The following is a 23,144-nucleotide window of genomic DNA, read 5'->3' on the forward strand; positions in this document are numbered from 1 at the left end:
TGGAGTCCCAGGATCGAGTCCCGCATCGGGTTCCCTGCAGGGAGCCTGCTTCTCCCTCTGCCTGTGTCTCTGTCCCTCTCTCTTTCTCTGTGTCTCATGAATAAATAAATAAAATCTTTAAAAAAAAAAACAAAAATATAATAATAACTAGGAACGATTCATTGTAACACTAGTGTATTAATGGGAAGGATAGAAATCTTTTTAAGTTAATAATTTTTCCCTTCAGTAGGGTTCAAAGTTAGTGCTCATCATCAAGAGCAACTATAAATTTTTGTTAAAGCCGATACATAATGAGATTTCATGTATTTCATCTTTGAAAGGATCTTTTCATATAGGTGGGTACTGCCAAATATAAATAACGGCCATAAGCAAATGACTCTAATTGAGTATATTTACTGCTTAGAAGACATTTATAAAATTATATTGCATGCTTTTTAGCATGTCATTACATTGCAGACTCACTGCTCCTGAGGGTTAAGGTGGGAGCTCCTTACACAGTTGAATGGATTTTTGAAATGCCAAAATATTTGCAGAGGTCCAAAATTCACTGCTACAAACGTGGTTTGAACTTAGAAAATACATCAGCTACAAATTTGGTGGGAATGGTAATCTTGCTTCATGTTTCAATGTTTGATGGCACAGCAAGTATATACAATAGCCTGATATTACCTAGGATTCAAGTAACAGTAGTTGTCATCTACATGACTTTACTACAGTATAAACCCTGCATATAAGCAGTGTACTATCTTGTAATTTTAGGTTGAATTCATTAGGAAAATATTTAAGTCTTTAGCACAAGCTAGTTTTTCCAAAGCTTTTGGAGTTCAGTGTTCAGTAACAGTGGTTGAGGGAAATTCTGATTATTTAGAAAAATTTCAGTCTTGGCTCCTGACCTCAAAAATGATTAAAAAAAAAAAATCACAATAAAACTTTAGTATTCCAATTCATCAAAACCCTATGTGATAGGGATATTCAATTTTAGTTTTTGACAAAAATTCATGGAATTGATGATGGTCAAGTCCATTAGTCCAAATGAAGGTCCTTATTGACATTATTAGTTTAAGAACACATGATTAGATTCAAATATTTTTTCCATTAAGTACCTGCTGATGAAAAAAATACAGGGAATAATCATATTGTGTGAGCACCTAACATTTTCACAAGTTTTGTAAATTTGCTCAACTAAGTCTCTTTCTGATCCATGCATTTTTAACACCATCAGTTGGAATACCCCTTAACCACTTCAGTTTGTACTAAATTCGTGTTTTCTCAATCTCTTTGAAAATATTCTTTTCTGTTATTTGAGCCACGTAGACTATTCATAGAGAGTAATTTAGTCACTTCAAACTTGGCATTGACTCCTCAAATAAACAACTGAGCAGTTTGGATCACACCTGCTGACTTACCAGGAGACAGGGAAAACCACTTGAAATCATTTATTTTTTAAATAAACTAATGATGTAGCCTCCCAATCTTTTCAACTCTTGAAGAGAATGTTCTCACTGAAAGGCTAATAGACATAAGCAAATGTATTTTCTCCAGACAGATTTCCTATTCCTTAGTTACTTCAGTGAAACACTAATGAATTCACCAGTGGTAAATGACTTTCCCTGTTCAGATAACAAATGAGCCACCCAGAAACTTACTTCAATTGCATCTTCATTTTTGTACTTTTTCTGAAGAAAGTCTGCTGTGATTAGGTATTCCGGTTTAAATGTTATCATTTTTCTGACCCGTGCTTTCCTGTGACCTTCTAACACTGATATGGGTATTTAGACTGGTAATGTCAACGTACACTGTATCGTTTTAGCACAGCCTGAGTGCCACTGCACAATAAACACAGGACTTTGCCATCTATTTTAATAACAAAATAGTCCACACTCCACTGCGTCTTATCTTGATAAGCACTGAGTAATACGTAGAGTTGTTGAGTCACTATATTTTACACCTGAAACGAATATGACACTTCTATGTTAATTACACTGGAATTAAAATTTTTAAATTTTTTTAGAAATTTAAAAAGTGTAACGTTCAAAATCTATTCCCTCTTTTTTGTTTTGACATGATAGGCATGGGCTGATAATATAAAGTATTAAAATCCTATAGTACAGCAATATGTGTGGCACTCAAAATGCTATTGAGTTCTAAGTTTCACTGCGATCTGAAGTGCTCCAAGCAGCAATGGAAAGTAAAAGAAATGCCATATATGGTCTCTGTCACAAACGCTCAACTCTGTCATTGTAGCAAGAAATCACCCACAGACAAGAGGTAAATGAATGAGCATGGCTGTGTGCTAAATAAAACTTTATTTATGTACTCTGATGTTCAAACTTCATATAATCATTGTGTCAGAAAATATAGTACTTCTGTTGATTTTTTTTAAAACTTTTAAAAATGTAAACAGTAGTCTTAGCTCACAGACTGCACAGAAATAAGTAACAAACTGGATATGGCCCACAGACTGTAGTTTGCTAATTCATATCCCATTAAGTCCAAAAGAATTACTTTTCCACATAGATAGTTACCATTCTTCAATTAAGAAATCTTATTTATATCCCAGTATAAAAGCTAAACACTTTAAATTTTGAAAAAGATGTATTAGGAAACACAAGGCTTGAGGTTGGGTGTTAATTTAGAATACAAGACTATTGCACACAATCTTTTGGAATTCAAATATTATGTCCTACCAATAAGTAATAATAATCTATAATAAAGAGACCTCATTTCAAACCAGAAACCTGAGTCAAAGAAGCTGTAAATAGCACCATAACTCTTTTTTTTTTTTATTTAAATTCAATTTGCCAACATATAGTATAATACCCAGTGCTCATCCCATCAAGAGCCCTCCTCAAGTACCATAACTCTTTATCATTTTGCTAAAATTAACGAATATTTCTCTTTGGGCAGATATGTTAATGTTCATCTTATTTTGAAATAACCTGCTATTTTGAATTTGCCTTAAACTTCTGATGTGCTTGTTCGTAACTCCATTTACCTTGCTTTAGGTTTGGCACAGATCACAAATGGATGATCTATTCTAATGCCAAAACCAATGTAATGAACACTTACATATATTCCTCAAATGTTCAAATTTTTAGAGACCTGTCTTCAAATTATTCTGATGAGTTAAAATTACTGAGTCCCCAAGTTATTCAATTAGTGATTAGATGAGGAAATATTTGCATATATCATTTTAATAAACGGATGACTAAAATCAATAAAGTATAGTAACTATCCTAGCTTTGGAAAAAGACTCTATTTCAAGATTTGGAAGAGTGATTCAAAACAGAGGCAGATGGGGGAAGGGTGATGAAGGGGAAGAAGAGAGACTGTAGATCACAGAGAAAAGGAAACAACCTCAGATTGCAGCTTGGAGGTAATAGAATCTAAATGTATGTGTGATAGGAAGTATATGGTCTCCAGTGTCCAATGCTAGAAATTATCAGAGGCTGAGGAAGCAGCTCTCTACACATCATGATCTACAAGGCAAAAAAATTTCCAGTAAGTAGGGAAAACCAATCCTACAAATATTTGAGTTTAAATCTATATATCCATACTTTTACAAATGTAGCTGATACATATAATGAAAACATGAGAAAATGCTTCAAGGCACATATTTAAATGGGTAAATGCAGGAACTTTGTCATTTGCTATTATTACAGCATTGGATTTCATCAAGCCTCCTTTTGGATGTAAATACCAGTGGGTGATAATGTCAGAACCTCTTACATTTAGTTGAGAAAACTCTACATAATACCATAAGCAGAAACCAAGAATAGAAATTATTAAAATTATGAGTAAGTTTCTGCTAATAAAAATGAAAATCTGTAATGCTACATTTAGGAATCAAAAAAAAAAAAAAGAAGAAGAAGAAGAAGAAGAAGGTTCCTCCTCCCCCCCAATTAAAAGGCATTTTTTTTATCAATAGCAAGTGAAAGATGTAACCATAGGGAAAGGACATCTACTTGACCTTCAAATACCTTATAATTTAACGCTGACCCAGAAGTATGGCTGAGAAGAAAAAACAAAGGGTCAAAAGGGAATTCCAGGTAGTCTACTGTAAAAATGCTATTCTCCAGTGACACTATACAACACATTACAAAATTTAACAAAAAGGTATTCTTTAAACATGAAAGATACATATTCAAGTAGAGCAGCAGTCCTTAGACGCCCTCTGAAAATTCACAGGAACCCAACCCACCCCCAGAAAGTAACACACACATTTCGACACATAATTTTACTGGGTTTATGATACAGATTTTCAGTCCTGTCCACACGTTAAAATCACCTGGAAAGTTTACAAAAAATCCCAATGCCTAGACCTTGCCTCACAAAATGTGATTTAACTGGTTTGGGTTAGGTTGCAGACATCAGAATATTTTAAAGCTCCTTCAGTGATCCTAACATAAAGCCAGAGATGATGACATCCACTATTCAAAAACTCCTTGAAATCTCTCCATAAAACCCTCTTCATTCACTTGCTCATTCAACAAAGATGTTAATTAATCATTTGCAACATCTGACATTTAACCAAAGATTCTGAAGAGTCCAAGAGAAATGTAGTCCAATTTTTCCTCCATTTCAGTCACTACTAATCAGCGTCTATCAGACTGCCAGTATGGCTTCCTGCATTATTAGAAAATTCTCCAGGAGTCAAATACTAATGATTCTCACTTTCAAACCAGTGTAACCTTTCACAAAGGACAGGGTGACCAGGTCACTTGAATAAACATAAACTAACGCATGACAAACAAACAAACAAAAAACGATTCTAAAGTTTTCCTATACTATTTCTTGTTACAGCTCTTAAATGGTCTCAGGAAAAATGCAGAACATGGAAAGGCACAGGCCATAAAATATTGGCATTTTCAAATAAAGCTTTGGAGAGTGTTCTATTCTAAAACTATATAGAGCAGTATTACTCGGGAACAAACGTTTAGTGAAAGGATAAGGAATGGACACAATGGGAGGAAAAACAAATATTAATACTCTGAAGAGAGTCATGCTAACCAGTAAAAATGCAAAGATTGGAGAAATAAAACCACATTTATTTAACGTTATTATAAACATTGCCCCCAACAAGCTTCCCTATTCACCTCATCCATTCACCTCCATTCCAACATACCATCTACATATATATATATGTACTATTTTTTTAATTAATAGACTCATTCTCTAAATATTACTGCATACCTTGTTTTTGCTTTTTATCATATACTTTGGAGATCTTTCCATAAAGGCATATATAATATATATACACACACATATATATACATAAACCTACCTTACTCTATTTAAAACCTACCTAATAGAGAAAAACTGTGGCTATAGTATGGATATACCACAATTCAAACAATCTTTTACTGATAAATATTTAGGGCATTTCCAGTATTTTGCCAAAACAAAGGGACTGTTTTGACACCTTCATAGTCCTTGGCCTCTACTCAAATTAATAGCGCATATACGAAAATGTGATTTCTCAGAAATCCACATATTGCAGATTATTAAAATCTAACTATATTGTACACCCGAAACTAATATAACACTATGTTAACCAAAAGAAAAAAAAATCTAACCTATGTATTTTGAAATTTTTTGTGTTTACTGAACTTAATTAATGAAAGAGACATAATATACCTTGTAACATAGTTTTCTTTTCATATTTAGGAACTAACAAAAAGTTTTCAGACCTCCAGTATCTCCAAAGGCCTGGGAGAAACTTAAGCATGGTGCTTGGAGTCCTCAATGTATAAAACACCTCAAGCAGTAATTAAAAGAACAACGAAAACCAATAACAATAGAACTTGCTATGTGCCAGGGACTATCCCAAGTATTCTACATTTATTCATGTATGTAAGCTTTACAACAACATTATGAGTTGGGTGCCATTATTATTATTATTACCAATTTATATTTGAGGAAAATGACACTAAAGGGACTAAATAATCTGTCCAGTTTCACAGAGTTAATAAGCCATACTGTCAGGATTCAGAACCAGGCAACCCACCATATTACGCTTGTACAGCTTGTACATATATATCTTTGCTTACCTATAGGCTAAAGTTCTAAAAGTAAAAGTTCTAATTCAAAGTGTATGAGCAGGGGATCCCTGTGTGGCTCAGCGGTTTGGCACCTGCCTTTGGCCAGGGCGCGATCCTGGAATCCTGGGATGGAGTCCCACATCGGGCTCCCGGCATGGAGCCCGCTTCTCCCCCCTCCTGTGTGTCTGCCTCTCTCTCAATCTCTGTGTCTATCATGAATAAATAAATAAATAAATCTTTAAAAAACAAAACAAAACAAAGTGTATGAGCATGTTGAATTCTGATGTATGTTGCAAAACTGTCCTTCAAAAAGCTCACACTAATTTACCTTTCTGCCAAGACTTTATAAGAGGGCTTATTTCTCCGTAACCTCCATAACAGTGTGTATTATCAAGCTATTTCTTGCCAATCTGGTAGGTGGAATAGCTTCTTTTTAAAAAATGAATATTTCTTTGTCATAGGACTATTGGTCATTCATATTGATTTTTGCAAAGCTATCTGTTCATTTGCTTCATTCATTTCTACTGGACATAATATTTCAACACATTCAACAACAAAATTAATAAATTAATGCCTCAAGAAGGAAATTAGTTGAACTTTAAAGCACAATTATTATGGTAAAAAGAAAGACTTTGCATCATATTAAGTATATGTGTATGTGTGTGTGTGTGTATATATATAAACACAAATTTTTAAATGGAATTACCTTAGATTATTTTACCAGTGCCAATAAACGCTTTGAATAACTCATTTCTGGAATAAAATTCTTGAAGACAAACTGTTCTTTAAAACTTCTATCCTGATTTAGACACTGTTCAATGAAATGTAGCTAAAGTTTTGCCTCAGTAAGATATAAGCAATTAAATCTTCTATCACATTATCAAAGATTTATTACCTTAATTTATTATATTTTTGTTCATTGCTTCATCACCATAATTAGGAAATAATGATTTATGCACATAACTAGTTTTGTTCTCATTATACGCTGGAAAGCAATAAAACAAATTATTCTTTGGTCACAAAATCTCTTATTTTACATAAGCTTATAAAAGGTAGTTATTTTTAATTTTACCATATTATACTCCAGTATCTCTATGCTCATTCTTTCTTGGTGTTTATTAAAGTAAATTTTAATAATTTATTAAATTTAGCATAAACACCTTAAAGGTATTAGCCCTTCCCTTGCAACTTTAAATACACAGTAAATATATTTTGATGAATAAATGAATACATTACTTGGGAACAATACAATGATTTTTAAGAAAACAGGAGTAATTTATGTTATATTCCTTCACAAAGCAGGACAGGAATCAAAAAATGAAATTTCTCACTGCGCACAAATTGAGAAACTATTTTGTGCCATGAATCCAACTCTATTGTTTGGAGCAGAGTTTCTCAACCTTGGCACTATGAACATTTTCACCAGATAATTCTTTGTTGTACGTGGCTGTCCTATGCACTATAGGATATTTAGCACAAAACATGGCCTCTACCCACTACTTACCAGCACTACCTTCCCACCTGACAAAAATGTCTCCAGATATTAACAAATGTTCCCTGGGGGGGAAAAAAGTCACCTAGGGTGAAGACCACTGGTTTAAAGACAGCTAACATTACAAGAGTATACCTAAAACCAAAGTGGGACTTTAGTAAGGACTTTGAAACCTGGAAACAGCTTCAAGAATCCCACTATGACTCCTAGAGAAATTCCTCCCTGATGCAGTGTACTCTCACCCCTCCCTTCCACTCATAAACAGTCAATCCATCATAACTTTGAAGCCTTCATTTGCTCAGGTGATTCGACAAGCATCTGTTAGTTTTTCCAATCTCACCTGCCCAACTGTAAAGTTATTAAACCCCTTTCCAAGAGTTAGTCCCAGGATCCTAAAACTCAGTAAATTATCTGTAACACTATGATATTACCGAACAATAGAAAGGAGATTGTTTAATTTTATCAGGTGGGGCCTTTCAGCCAAGTCTTTTGAGGTAAAGCGCCAACAAGTCAGATGATATTATGTCCAATATGGAAGATAAAATGAGTCCATAATCATTCCTAGCTATGGTTCTGACCCAGAAGACAAATACCTATAGTGCTTAATAATATAAGTTTGTGTTGCTGCTAAAAAAAAAAAAACAAAAAACAAAAAAAAAAAAAAAAAAAAAAAAACAAATCAAGGGAGGAGTTAAATATTTAAAAGCAGAATGCCGGGACGCCTGGGCACAGGCTCAGCGGCTGAGCGTGTGCCTTAGGCCCAGGGCATGATCCTGGAGTCCCAGGATTGAGTCCCGCATCGGGCTCCCTGCATGGAGTCTTCTCCCTCTGCCTGTGTCTCTGCCTCTCTCTCGGAGTCTCTCATGAATAAATAAATAAAATCTTAAAAAAAAAAAAAAAAAAGAATGGTTTAACTATGTTTTCTATGTTTAAAAATATACTATTGGGATGCCTGGATGGCTCAGCCTTTGAACATCTGCCTCTGGCTTGGGTCCTGATCTCGAAATCTGAGATCAAGTCCCGCACTGGGCTCCATGCGGGGAGCCTGCTTGTGTCTCTGCCTGTGTCTCTGCCTCTCTCTGTGTCTCTCATGAATAAATAAATAATCTTTAAATAAAATAAATTAAATAAATAAATACTATTGATAGACTCTAATATTTGAAAAGGAGTAAAAACACATTAATATTTCTCAAAACTCCTTTAAAATATTAGGCAACAATAATAAGGTGAAGAATGAATTTATTTTAAAGCCTCTATTAGAAGACATCCCTGCTTAAGGAGAAAAGAACCCAATTAAAAGTCAAATTTTTGTACTCAACACTAATGACACCTGAGTCTCTTCTTTAACATTCAGGGTTCTCATTTCCAAAATGGTTCTGCCAACAAGTTCTGAGTATTTAATGGGATATAAATAAATAAATAAATAAATAAATAAATAAACAAACAAACAAATAAATAAGTTTTGAAAAGAATGAACCATTATTCCAATATAAGATATTAGCAATAACTAGGTAAATGAATATAACATCACACAGTATTTTGATTTTCAGAATTACCAAAATTAGTGATCACAATGAATAAAGCTAACATATTTCTCAAAACATTTCTTTCTGACCAAAAAACAACAGTTCATTTTTATTTTTTTAAATTTATTTTTATTTTTTTTACCAGTTAACTTTTAATTTACTTTTCATTACTTGTAAAAAATAAAGATTGGAATTTTGAATATGATAAATAATAACTCTAATATTTAAACTGTTCAGATTTTCTAAATACTTACATTACTTGCAAACTTTCTGCTGTTAAATTATTCCACATAATTTCATTTGCCTGAAGATTTTCATTTTCTTCTAGTAAGGAAGTATCAAACTCAATTTCTTGCTCTTTAGCAGCTGTTGTTCTAATAAAGCATGCCAAATAATTTTGATCAATATGAACATACTATTATAATATATCTTAGTGCACACGAAAGGCAGAATATTTATTATCCAAAATTATGTTTACAAAGGAGAGTAAATACAAATAGAATAAATCAAATTAAACCCCTGGCACCAAGATCTAGTCACATAACTTAAACCTTAATTTTATTTGTAGAATATGGATATTAACCTGTTTTGTTTCCAATCACAGTGGTAATAAGTGTGCCGGGATAAACGACTGATGCATCATAAATTTAATACACATATAAAATCATAGTATTGTCATTATAAAAATGTTAAAAAATATGACTTCATGGATTAAATACAGGTGTAAGCAATGATATAGTAACAATGATAAATTTTTAAAGATAACTACATAAATTAGTTATCATTGAAAAAGAACTCTAAAAATAATTAAAAGCAAATTAATCAGTAATATCATATGTCCTAACAAACTCTTTAATATCTTATTTTAATTTAGTTAAATATTAATAGAGTAGAAAAAAGTAATACTGTCACAAATACTGAAAGAAGAATGAAAATATTATACATACCGGTGAACATCTATGAAATTATTATATTCTGTGCTAGGGTCTATCTGTTCAACTGACATTTGAATCTCTTTATGGACATTCACTATTTCTTCTGTAACGAGACTGGTTATCTGGCTGTATTCATCAAATATACCTTTTCTGAAAACAAAAACAAAATATTACAACGTTTTTTAGTATTCAAGGGAAACACAGGCCCAGAAAGGATTCAGAACATACGAAATGTCATACCAATATTTACAGATGGTGATTTCATGCACCACCTTACTTCATATACCTGGATAGTAAAGGGATTACACAAATGCACATGTTAACAATTTACATCTGATAGAATCATTGCAAGTGATCTAGAATATGACATTACCTTCTCCACGTGTATCTGACGGGTCCAAAATGTTGGATCAGGTTGGTCACTTTCTATTTCTAAATACTGGCATAGAAATGTTCAATTCCATCACCCAAAACTGTGGATTGACTCCAGTCTCTTTGGGGTTTCTCTCCTGTGGCTGCTAGTGCCTCAAAAGCCCTACCTCTGGTTTTTCTCTTGTTCCTGGGCCTCGGCTCTTTTCTGTGCACTTAATTATAGAGTTCAACTGGTTGTGTACCTTCGATGACATCTAGATCTCTTCTCCTGACCTCCAGTCAGCAGGAAAAATGTCATCATGAAAGTATTAGCTTTACCAGTGAATACAAAACGAAAAACTATTCTGTAGCAAAGACCCGATCTCCCTTGTAAGAATGCTATGCTGTAAAGATATGCCATTGGTCAAGAGTGCCCTCTACAAGTGTGGCAGACAAGCTTATCCTGCCTTTTCCCAAATAAATAAGGCATAGTTTGCCTTTCTTTTTCAAAATCATCAGTCGTAAAAATTTATTACTTACAAAATCTCTCTTATTTAGTATTTTCCCAATAGCCAAATACTGTTTGGGTTAAAAAAAAAAAAAATTTAAACTGCTTCAGGCAATGCTAGTTTGAAATGATTACAGAAATCACCTGACAAAATTTGAAAAAAAGGGGAAGACAGAGAAATTTAAAACCAATTTAGCAAATATCTCTGGGGTTTTGACCACAAAGGTAAAAGTGCTGAATGATATTAATGTAAATGACTCCATCTAGATAACCCTCATAAAGCAATGCCATAATGTGATGTAGAGATGATTATTATCCACCTTTAAGACAGATGGAATTTTAAAAAAGGAATTCTCCTAATGCTGTTGTATAAATGTGACATGGAATTCAATTTCAGTGAAATCATCATGCTTGGATATTTTAAATGCTAGATCTAAAATAATTCATTGTGAAAGATAATATGCTATAGAAAACTACCATGTCTCAAAAAGACATCTATTGATGATTAATATGCCCTTATTGATGATTCATGTGAAGAGTTTGAAAAAATACTCATGAAATCAGAGTAGGGAAGGAAGTATTTCTGAATCAACAATATATAATTTAAAGTAGACATAACTATGGGGCTCCTGTGTGACTCAGACTGTTAAGCATCTGACTCTTGATTTCAACTCAGGTCAAGATCTCAGGGTCGTGAGATGGAGCTCTCATCTGCGCCTCTCCCCCCCCATCATGTACTTGCACACTCTCTCTCTAAATAAACTTTTAAAAATTAAAAAAATAAAGTACACATAACTAAATGCATAGATTAAATATTTTAAGGAGATATTTTACTATTTTATCACTACCATTAAAAGTTTACATATTCAAGTCAACTAAAAACACTTTTTCATCTTTTTACTGAGAAAATGGGAGATCACCTAAACCATCTAACAAGGCAGATGAAGTCTACCGAAGGGTGGCTTATTCTTTTGTTGTCTTGTATTGATACCTCCGGTTAACGTGTACCTTTGATGTATTGCCCAAAGTATATTGTTAGCTCCTTTAAGGCAAAAATCATGGCCAAATCACAGACTGTGTTTTGCATACTGTAGAATGTCAATAAACATTTGTTGATTTTACTCTCATACAATAAGCTGGCAAAGAAAACTTCAAAAAATTCTTTTCTTTAATGGAGCTTGAGGGCATAAGGGTAAGTGTTTAAATCTGTCAGAGAAAGACAAATACCCTATGTTTTCACTCACGTATGGAATTTAAGAAACAACAAATACAATGAGCAATGAGGAAAAAGAGGGAGAGAGAGAGAGAAACCAAGAAAGAGAGACTCTAATTTAGAGAACAAACTGATGGTTACAGGAGGGGAGGTGGGTGGGGTGACAGGTGAAATAGATAAATGGGATCAACAGTACACTTATCATGATGAGCACAGAGTAACGTATAGAATTGCTGAGTCACAACATTGTGCACCTGAAACTAACATCACACTGTATGTTAACTTAGACTGGAATTAAAATTTAAAACTTTAAAAAATTATTTCCTTTGGACTTCTTAGTTGCTCAATACTTAAACACTCAACCCTCTGAAGATAGATATTCACTTCTTAACACCTGTCAATTAATGAATTTTTTTTTTTTTTACCTAAATTTCCAGCTAATGGGAGTAGAACAAAAACATGCAAAAAGAAGGACCATTCTTAGGGCTAGCTGGAAGGTCTAAGAGATGATAATAAAATGAATGTATACCAGAAGTGAAAATCAAGAAGGACCAAGGTAAAACAGATCTGAAAAACACATTGGGCTAGGTCAATAACGAAGCTCACAAAACACAGACAACTCTTATCCGAAAGCTTACCCAGGAGAGAGAATAACATTAAAATCATTTCAGGAAGGGGATTTTATGCCAAATAGGAAATGTATCTTACAGTGCTTTTATCATTTCTTCTTGCATCTTCTGAAGAGAGTCCAGAAGCAAAGGAAGTGTGGTGTCATAATACTGATTCTGATGAAGCTGTGCCCCTTTCAGTGCCAATACATACTGATTATGCAATACATGAAGTTTCATTGTCGCTTTGTCATATCGTTCCTTGGCCTTTTCGGTTTCTTTCCCTGGAGAAGACATTGAAGAAAGTTAATGAAGAGATAAAGAGGCTTTATCCTCCCTATATGCAACCTGAGTGACTACTATTTTATATTTCACACATTTTATGAAGAATCAACAAAATTTTATTGGACATAAATGATATGCTCAGCTTTATGCAAAGTACCACTTATTTGCCAGTCCTGTGCACACAGGCTGCTATGAAGGAGGCATATATTACAGTAAATGTTTGATAGTTAATGGATACTTTTGTAATAAAATTTTACAGAAAAATGATTCTTATCTTTAAGAAGTTCACACCAAACTGGACAACAATGTACATGAAACTGTGTAACTAAGAAAACATGAAAACTTGTAAATAATGTTAAATTTTGAGGCCTGTATTTGAGGTATCAATAAAGACCACGGGAGCCAGAGGAGGCTTTGTAGAAAAACCAAACATGGGGTATGTACAGGAAAGTAAAAGAAAGACAGAATGGACAATAATCCCTCCCTCTCACCCTCTCTTTCTGCCTTTCTGCCTTTGATTCGATGAATAGTATCAACTCATCACCACCAGGAACTGTGCTAAACATTAGGAATTCAGTACCTAGCAAAACCAAGTCCTCGATAGAGCCCCTGGTCTGGTAAATTGGAATACTGAGTGAAAATATGGAGATAATAAACAAAATTCCATAGGCAAGCAAAGAAATAAGCTCAAAGAGAGTAAGTTTTAAGGAAGTGAAAGAACTGTGTCTATAGAGGCAGGGCAATTTTACGTTGTAAATGACTTGAAAATCAAGCAGAGAATTTAAATTTGACATGGGAGATGTCCAGGAGATATTGACAATACTATGAACTAAAATTTTGTGTGTACCTCCACTAAAATCATTCAGAAAATACTTACAGATTAACAATATAAATGACTATATAAATAAAATTTTTAAGCAGATCTTCAATTTTCAGTGCCAACTGAATATTTCTTGTCAATTATTTGGATCTAAGGAATAAACTTTTCAAAATATTTATTAATTTTTGCCCTCTTTTCCAAGGAGAATCCTCTAAAAGTAGATCAATGTTGAAAATTTTTGATGCCACAGGCTCTTATCTGTTGCCCCTCATCTCAATATTCCTGATAGGTAGGAGTTGGAAAAGCATTCCCTGTTGGAGAATGTCTCTAGCTCAGAGCCAAAAGCAGAGAAAAAGTCAGTGTTTTTGTGGAGAGAGGAAACCTTAGACCCTCCAAAGTGCACAGACAGGCAGGGCAGCAGAATGAGAACAGTTCCCTTGCCTTTCTCATCTCCCCTCCAATTCTCAAGCAGAGGAACCACATCTAGCTGGTGGAAAAGGAAATCTTTCCAGCATGATGGAGGCTGGAAATTCTACTGGTTCCAAGTACTAGAACTACCACTGAATTCTTGCACGCGATTATTTCACGGAGCTTAATTCTCCAGCCATTCCTGCACATGGGGATACTATTAATTACCCAAGTCATTTGAAATTGCTACCCTAGATAATTTATTTTGCTTTATAAAATAAATAACTTCTTAAGGAGAAAATATTTGAATCACCAGAGTATCTTTCCTAACGCTTCTCACTGCTGTTTGGAAACAGGCTCTAACACCAGACTGATGGGATGGGAGTAAATATATTTATTCAGTTCTGATCTGAAAGGATCAGAAAAAAATAACATGAGCCACTAAAGAAGATTTTTCTCAGTTTTTGACTACAAATCACAGGATAATATATATTACATCATGATCCAAAGTCATATACATTTTTAAATATGAATTGAAATAAATTCATGACATAACTCTTCCCCTTACTATGAAGGATGCCCTGTGATTTTTAAAAAATTCTATTTGAATTTTTCATTTTTTTTAAATCTTCACTGAAAAAAACAATAAAATTTTTGCCTCAGTTAATATAAATCCCTAAAGAAATTTTCCCTCACACTGTATGGCATTAGGGATAATCTTTTTAACTTCATAATTAACAAGTCACTTCAATAATACTAATCATGAATGATTTTTAAGATTCTCAGAAATACATTCTCCTACATGTTCAATCACCATGATAGTTTTTTTTTCATAGAATACTATCCATATTGCTGGGCAGCACCAGTGGCTAGGGGGTTTAGCACCGTCTTCAGCCCGGGGTGTGATCCTGGAGACCCGGGATCGAGTCCCACGTCAGGCTCTCTGCATGGAGCCTGCTTCTCCCTCTGCCTGTGTCTCTGCCTCTCTCTCTCTCTCTCTCTCTCTCTCTGTGTCTCTCATGAATAAATAAATAAAATCTTTAAAAAAAAAAAAAAAAAAAGAATACTATCCATATTGCTACTTGGCATCCTTCTTCCAAAAATAAATTTGAAAAAATGTCCCCAAGAGTCAATGCAATGATGCATCTATGGCCAGCCACTAAAGCAACAACCTTTTTTTCTCCCTATCCACATAAGTCCAGATGAGACTCCTATATGAAGCTAATATCCAAGAGCCAAAGTGCATACCCAACCAAATTGGAATGAATTTTCTTGGCTGGGAGCTAAGTCACATTAATGTCTGAATCAGAGCAAAAAGTCCACAAACACCTGCTGCAGAAGCTGCCAAAGAGAGCCCTTTCTAAGGCCCTTGCTTTTGTGTTCTTTTTAAAATTTCATTTATCATTTTAAAGCTAGTTTATAGATACATTACTTAAAATTCAGCAAATGTTTTTTCTTTAATTCAGCAAATTCTAACAAGAGTTCAAAAAAGTCATATACAATTACACAGACAAATTGATTCCAAATAGTAAAGTTTCCAGGGTCTACATTGATAATAAGAAAATAAGGCAAGCATTTACCAAGCAAGAACATTTAAGTACTGTATTCTAATTTGTTAATTTTTATTGTAAACTCAAAAAGGATTAACTATAGTAAATTCAATTAATTCCATATTTAATGTCTTTTTTAAAAATATTACTTTTTATATGAATTCTATTATTCCTAATTAGTTACTTGGGTTTTTTAGTATAACTTCAGGAGTCAAGCTCTGCATACAAACATTTTCATAGAGACATTTAAACCACCCATCTGTCCTCCTATTTGCACAGATTTTTAAACTGCACACTGCCCATCTGTCTTTCTAACTAGTGAAAAATGATGCACTAAATATGCAATACTCAGCTAAGATTTTGTAATCTAAAATAACATTTAAAAAGTTAAGAATTTCTGATTTCTCTTTCTTTATTATATCTAAAATACGATAAACAATCTGAAAAAGACTGTTACAACCAAACCTAATTATCAATAGCTTAACAGCAGTCATTAACGTGATTTAGAAAAAATTAAATGCCTTTGAAAACATCCAAGGCAAAATTCATTACATTAAAATGCTACTGTTACTAATAAAGTCTTTAAAAAGAGCTTTGGGTTTAAAACTGAATTTAGGGGTATGTCTAAGTAGGTTTTTGGTTTGTTCGCTTTTGTACTCTTTAGCTAGCTCACATACACTTATGCGTTTGGTTATGTGGTGTACTTGTGCATGAACATGATCGATTAACCTATCTATATCTCCCTTCCATGCTCCCTCCCCTGTAAAAACGAACAAAAAGTTTCAAAAACATGCTTATTTGCCATGATTTTACACAGGATTCTATTATATTTTTTCCTGATTTGCTTTAATATAATTACTTAGGTCCCATAGAAACTATATAAGAAAATTCAAGAAATAGTAATACTCTGTGAAAACCAAAGTTCCAAATAAATTTTTTTCAATTCCATTCACTTACTAAAATGTGTTGCAAAAAACTACCTAACACGATTCTTGCCACATAGCATCTTGGTGCAGAATATTTCACATCAGTATTACTCTTTCTTAACTTTTAAATAACTACATTAGAGCTTAAAATTAATGTGAAGTGTGCAGAGCAAGTAACTTTTTATTGACAGACACTGAATCATACCTCTGTTGCCATATGATGCTTTTAAAAAAAAAAATGATGAGAGGCACTAAGGCAGGGCATGAAGTTGTCCTATATGTCAATTATCAGGGAGGATAAAGTCCAATTTTCCTCCTCCACATAATGAATTTCACAAAGAGACAGAATTATAATTCTTTTGCCACCACTTGTTGACAAATCTGTTTAATGTTTGTAATAACAGAGTGTATATACAACATGTCATGCCATAAACAATGTTATGAAGCTAGCTAAACTCAATTATGCAAGTTTGACATTTACAAGAGACAGGCAAGACTACTCATTAAACTAGTCTAGAAAGTCAAGTATTTTTTATTATAAACTTCAGAAGTGTTTACCATTTGTTAAATATTATGATGGAAAGCCTCCTGATAATAAGTGAGAAGTGATTATTTTCGAAAAGCAAATGCCTGCAAGTAGACTCTGCTTTCATTTGGGTTACTAAACAGTCTACCACCTTACATTTTTCCTTCCTTTCAAAACATTCCTCCTCAACTATACAATTTCTGCTTACTACTCTGAATAAGAAAACAATGAACAAGAATTAATCCTAACTTATGAGTGACGGGGCAAATGCCCACATACGTTTTTTCACATGGAAGTTAAAATTCAAGTATCACACGTGGGAACAATCAATGAGCTACCCATTTTACTCAATGCTATTCAGACAAAAAAGCAAAGTCAAGAAGTCAGTTTTTCTCTCAGCTCCTTTGATTAGCTGTGCAACCCAAGCAAGTCTTATAATTAAATTTTAGCTTCTAATTTCCCGTCCCAGGAGTTAAATAATCTGCCCTTAACAATTCATTGGGTTATGATAGAGACTGAATGGCAAACCATCAAAATACAACACCAAAGGCACAGAATTTGGAGAGATGGTAAAAAAATCTTTGGATCAGATAGTCCTATAAAGCACTAAAAAATACTATAAGTATATCCACACTGTGCTACTTTTAATAAATTTCCCGGTATAAGAACAATTGATATATCAGTCCAGAAATATTTACTAGACATGTGTTAGGGCTCTAAACTGTTTAAGTAACTAAAAACAGTGGTATTTTATTTAAAAATTGAACAAAATACCTTTAAAGAGTATGCTCTCTAACTCTGTGCAATATCATTTCCTTGTATACAGTGATTGCTAGATTCAACTGACCAATGTTTCAAAAACCTAGAAATTGAATGTATACAATACTCAAATCTATATTCTATAATATAACAAAGCTGTGAAGGGGAGGATTCCTGGTAGCTAGGATGAAGTAACAGCATAATTCTGAATTTCCCAAATAGCATCTGAACAAAAAGAAAAATAAATAAATCTACATCCTCAGCATAATAGGCAGAGAATGTCCAAATTTTAAATCTTCTGTGAGTAGAAAATTAAACACCAAATCTCTGCAAAAGATCTCTCACCCTCCCATTGCAAGCCTCCATGGACACCAAGGGCTGTTCAGAAAAAAAGAAGAAAAACAGAGAAAGAAAAAGAGAAAACCTAGCAGTGTGCTTAAGACTGATCTAAAACCATTATTGGGGCACCTGGTTGGCTCATTTGGTTAAGCATCTGCCTTTGGCTCAGATCATGATGCCAGGATCCTGGGATGGAGCCCAGAGTCAGGTTCTCTGCTCAGCAGGGAGTCTGCTTCTCCCTCTGCCCCTCCCTCTTGCTTCTGATCTCTCTCTTTCTCGGCTCTCTTTCTCCCAAATAAAGAAATAAAATCTTAAAAAAAAAAAAAAATAAAGCCATTATCAGAAGAACAAAGTTCATTGTACATGTGAAAATACCGGAAAAGCATAATGGTCAACCACAGAATTGACTGCAAGAAATGAACTAAAAGGGCATGTGATAGGCAAAGGAAACAGTCTTATAAAGGTAACACGCCAGGGGGCGAATGTTTAAAATGAAGAAACTTTGGAAACTGTGTAGGAAAAAAAGAAGTGAGAGAAAAAATAAATCCTACAGAAAAAAAAAAGAAAGAGATATATATTAGAATAGACACATCAATCTTTGTCAAGAGCATGAAGAGTACAAGATTTTACTCTACATGCAAGCTAACAAATTAGCCGGCCTCAACTTCATGGACGTGGGCAGAAGACACAAGTCTCCTGGGACAGAGACAAAGGACAGTTTATTTCTCATAGCAGTATCAGTAGCTTGGGTATCATCATTAGTCAGTGGGGGGAAACACGTTATACCAGGTCAAATGAAAACCAACAAGATTAGTAGAAAATATATGTACCATGAATAACAGATAAAGATATATTCTTAAAATTTAAGGAGAAAAAAGGCCAAAAATTGAAAGAAAAAAATGGGCAAAAGACAATTCACAGATTAAAATGCGACATTAAGCATATAAAAAGATGGTCAACCTCACTCATAATAAAAGAAATGCCAGTAAAACCATGAGATGTTATTTTTTTTACCTAGCAAATTGGCATACTAGCAACTGTGTAGAGAAACTGGTACTCTTACACAATTCTGATAGGAATGCAGATTGGAACAATCTTTATAGAAGGTATAAACTACAAATACATTTACCTTTTACAACTACAATCACAGACTTCTAGAAATTTATGCTTATGACATTTCTCCAATGATAAAAAACAACAACCCACACGCACAGGGTTATTCATGGTAGTAGTGTATCTAATTGGAAAAATTAGAAAAAATTCTATGTCCATATACAGGAAGCACTTGAATAAACTTAAAATGAAGTGTTATGCAATAGTTAAAAAAGAATGAGAAATAAAGCTACAAACTGAAGTATTGTTATTTTTAGGGCACAATGTCAAGTAGAAAAGCAAAGTGAAAAAATATAATAGTTTTTATGTAAGAAAGAGAAATAATTAAAGAAACTATAGTTCTCTAAGTATATAGTTTTATACAGTTCTGATTTTTGGAATCATTATTGTTTAACCATTAATGAAACAAGTAAACAAAAGCAGTAGGAATAAGAGAGGAGAAAACAACTAAAAATGGGATAGAACAGAAACAAATGAATCAACCCTTATTTCCAGTGAATAATGTAATCACAATGAAAGGAGTGAGGAAGAAATGAATTAATATAAACAGATATAGAAATTAGGCATAGATATACTTGTGTGCATGTTTGTATAAACATTTACTTATTTTTCATTTCTGTCCAGTGAGAGGACCTAGATAGAACAAAGACACCCCAGTAGCAATGAACACACCCAGTGTCCAAATAATGGTTTCTAAATACTAAACGGAAGACCATTAAAAGGAACTTTGGTTCCTTAGAGACATGGAGCAGAATCTAGAGCATGGAAAGTACAAGATGAGCCAGAAAATAAGTGTTCAATCAATGACAGGAACACATCAAAAGGACAGAGGAGTCACTTTCAGTTTCTCTCTCTCACATACAGAGAAAGAAAAGATAAAGTAAATGTGGCAAAATATTAATATCTGGGGAACATGAGTGAACGGTATATGGGTATTCTTTGTATTATTTTTTCAATATTTCAGTCAGTTGAAACAATGTCAAAAATAAAGGTTAAAAATTGAAAGCTGTGTTGCTAATGAAATAAGTCAATCAGAGAAAGATAATTATCATGTGATCTATCTCCTATGTGGAATTTAAGAAACAAAACAGAGGATCATAGGGGAAGAGAGGAAAAAATAAAACAAGATGAAATCAGAGGAAGACAAATCATAAGAGACTCTTAATCACAGGAAACAAAAAGAAGGTCACTGAAGGAGCTATAGGTGAGGGGATGGGGTAACTGGGGGATGGACATTAAGGAGGGCACATGATGTGATGAGCACTGAGTGTTATATAAGTCTGATGAATCACTGACCTCTACTCTGAACCCAATAATACATTATACGTTAATTAATTGAATTTAAATTTTTTTAAAAAATTTAAATCAAAAGCTGTGGAAATCTGATCAAAAATCAAAAGCATCTGAATATTCATTAAGTCTAAAAAAAATGGAGTTAGTCTACAGATGAAACATCTCAATGATTTGTTCTTTAAATATCAAAATTCTTACTTCCCAAAATAAAAAAGAAAACTTAGTTTCAAAATGTGTTTCAAAGCAGGTATGTTTCCACACTGAGCAGTATTAGTACACAAAGCTAGCCAGAATAAAAAACAAACAAAAAACAAAACTATCATTCTACTTTATAAGACTAGTCAAGTGTGTGGAATAACAATGTCTCCAGCAAATGAAAGGCTTTTATCCTCTAAGTCTTTAAAGGATGCTCTGTGAGGGATAGTCTTTGCCTTAAAGATACTTAACAAGAAATTTAAAACAAAGGCTCACAAAACAGTCATAATAATGTTAGGATATAATTATGGAGGAAGAAGTGTAGAGATCACCATTTATTTAGCATGAATAGCCAACCAGTAAGTGACCTGAAACTGAATAATGTACTATAATACACAAGATTATCTAATAAGTTGAATACCTTTAATTAAGGGGATTAAAAGCTACAGGATATACATAAAAAATATCTAGAAGATATTTTTCTGCCTCTGGAGAAAAAAAATAGGTAATGGGGTATAGAAAAACTCTTCACTGTACACTTACTGGTTTATATCTTATGATTTTGAATTTGGAATCACATACGTGTGAAGAGGCAGCCCAAGAATCCCATTAAGAATAAAAAAGTAGGGATGCCTGAGGGCTCAGTGGTTGAGCTGCCTCAGCTCAGGGCATGACCCTGGGGTCCTGGGATCGGGTCCCACGTCAGGCTCCCCACAGTGAGCCTCCTTCTCCCTCTGACTCTGCCTCTGTGTCTCTCATGAATAAATAAAATTAAAAAAAAAATCTCAAGAAAACCAACAAGCTCTAAGCAGCCTATCTACCCTCTACCCTCTCCCCTGTATAAAGGGGCATTCAGGCTTTTCTCTTAGGCTATGACTATGAACAAACTGCCTTTGCTCCTTGCTAAAACCAATCCATTCACTTAGGGCCTAGATTCACCACCTCTTACCTCCTCAAGGGCATGGATATAGCCATTCTTCCTTCATTCTGTGGCCTCATCAGCTTTTCCTTTCCTCCTAGAGCACTGTTATCAGCAAAAAAGCTGAAGTTGCTCTTAATCTTTAAAAAAAAAAAAAAAAAAAAACCCTCCCTTAACTACTTTCAGTTACTTCCCTCTCTCTTTCCTTTACTGCAAAACTACTGAAATGATCTGTCTGTACCAGTGATCTCCACTTTCTTTCCTCTCTCTTTCTTAAATTCATCCCATTTTAGGCTTTTCCCTCTACTGCAATATTGAAACTGCTCTTTTCAAAGCCACCAATAACCGACACTTTACAAAATCCCAATCTTGGTCCTCACCTTATGTTTAAGCACTACTTAACCTAATCGATCTGCTATTCTTCCCTGAAATCCTTTCCTCCCCCATTTGGCTTCCAGAATAACACAGTCTTTTGATTTTCCTTTTATCTTGGAGTTCTTTCAATTTCTTCCTCATTTCCCTGACTTCTTAGTGTGGGGCTCAGTCCTGGGACTCTTCTCTTTTCTATCTTAATTAATACCCTTGGTAATGTCATCAAACAGCATGACTTTAAGTACCTAATATTCAAGTTTATACTTTTACTCCAGACCTCTCCCAAGAATTTTCCAGAGCTAGAGATTCAAGTACAAATTTGATGTCTCTACTAAGATATCTAATAAGTACCTAAAAACCAAACTCCTGATCTTCACCTCCAAATCTGCTACTCCTACATTTTTCTCCATCTCAGCTAACAATAGTACCATCCTTCCAGTTGTTCAGACCAAAAATCTTAAAATCATCCTTGATTTCTTTCTCTCACACACTACATCCATTCATCAGCAAATCCATTAGGCTCTATTTTCAATATATACATTCGTGGATTCCATGTTTCTAAATATGCCTACAGTCTAAACTTGTTTGTAATCCCAAAATCATTACACACAGTGCTCTCCAGGCCAATTACAGATAGGCACATGCACAGAGTAGCAAAGGAGTCATTTGATATACATGTTCCCAAGTGAGGTCAAATAAAGCCATGTCTAGCTTTTTGTTTCAGCTCTCACACTGTGAGCTGTCCATTTTGCAGTCGGTTTAGCTCCACATTTACTACATTTTTGTGCTTAGTTGATGATTTTGCTGTTTAAAATGGCTAACCATAGTGCTCAAGCTCTGTCTAGTATTCTTATGACCAAGAAGGCTATAACGTACCTTCTAGAGAAAATACGCATATCAGATAGCTTTGTTTAGTAATGAGTTATAGCACTGTTGGCTTTGGGTTCAATGTTAACAAATCAACA

At 33.9% G+C, this 23,144-nt stretch overlaps 1 protein-coding gene across 13 annotated transcripts in view; it reads right to left on the reverse strand.

Annotated features, from left to right (window-relative positions):
- FER (FER tyrosine kinase) overlaps positions 1–23,144 on the reverse strand; it is a 434,834-nt gene that overhangs the window by 323,932 nt on the left and 87,758 nt on the right. For all 13 annotated transcript variants that reach the window (XR_011997006.1, XM_025992805.2, XM_072736632.1 and 10 more), the window contains 3 exons: positions 12,775–12,958; positions 10,007–10,144; positions 9,314–9,433 (listed from right to left, as the gene is read on the reverse strand). Coding sequence is in view for 12 of the 13 variants with exons in the window: in XM_025992805.2 (XP_025848590.1) it covers positions 9,314–9,433; positions 10,007–10,144; positions 12,775–12,958 (442 nt within the window). In the remaining variant the exon portion in view is untranslated. The remainder of the gene's footprint in view (positions 1–9,313; positions 9,434–10,006; positions 10,145–12,774; positions 12,959–23,144) is intronic.

The sequence above is a fragment of the Vulpes vulpes genome, chromosome 14 (genome assembly GCF_048418805.1).
Source record: "Vulpes vulpes isolate BD-2025 chromosome 14, VulVul3, whole genome shotgun sequence".
NCBI lineage: Eukaryota > Metazoa > Chordata > Mammalia > Carnivora > Canidae > Vulpes > Vulpes vulpes.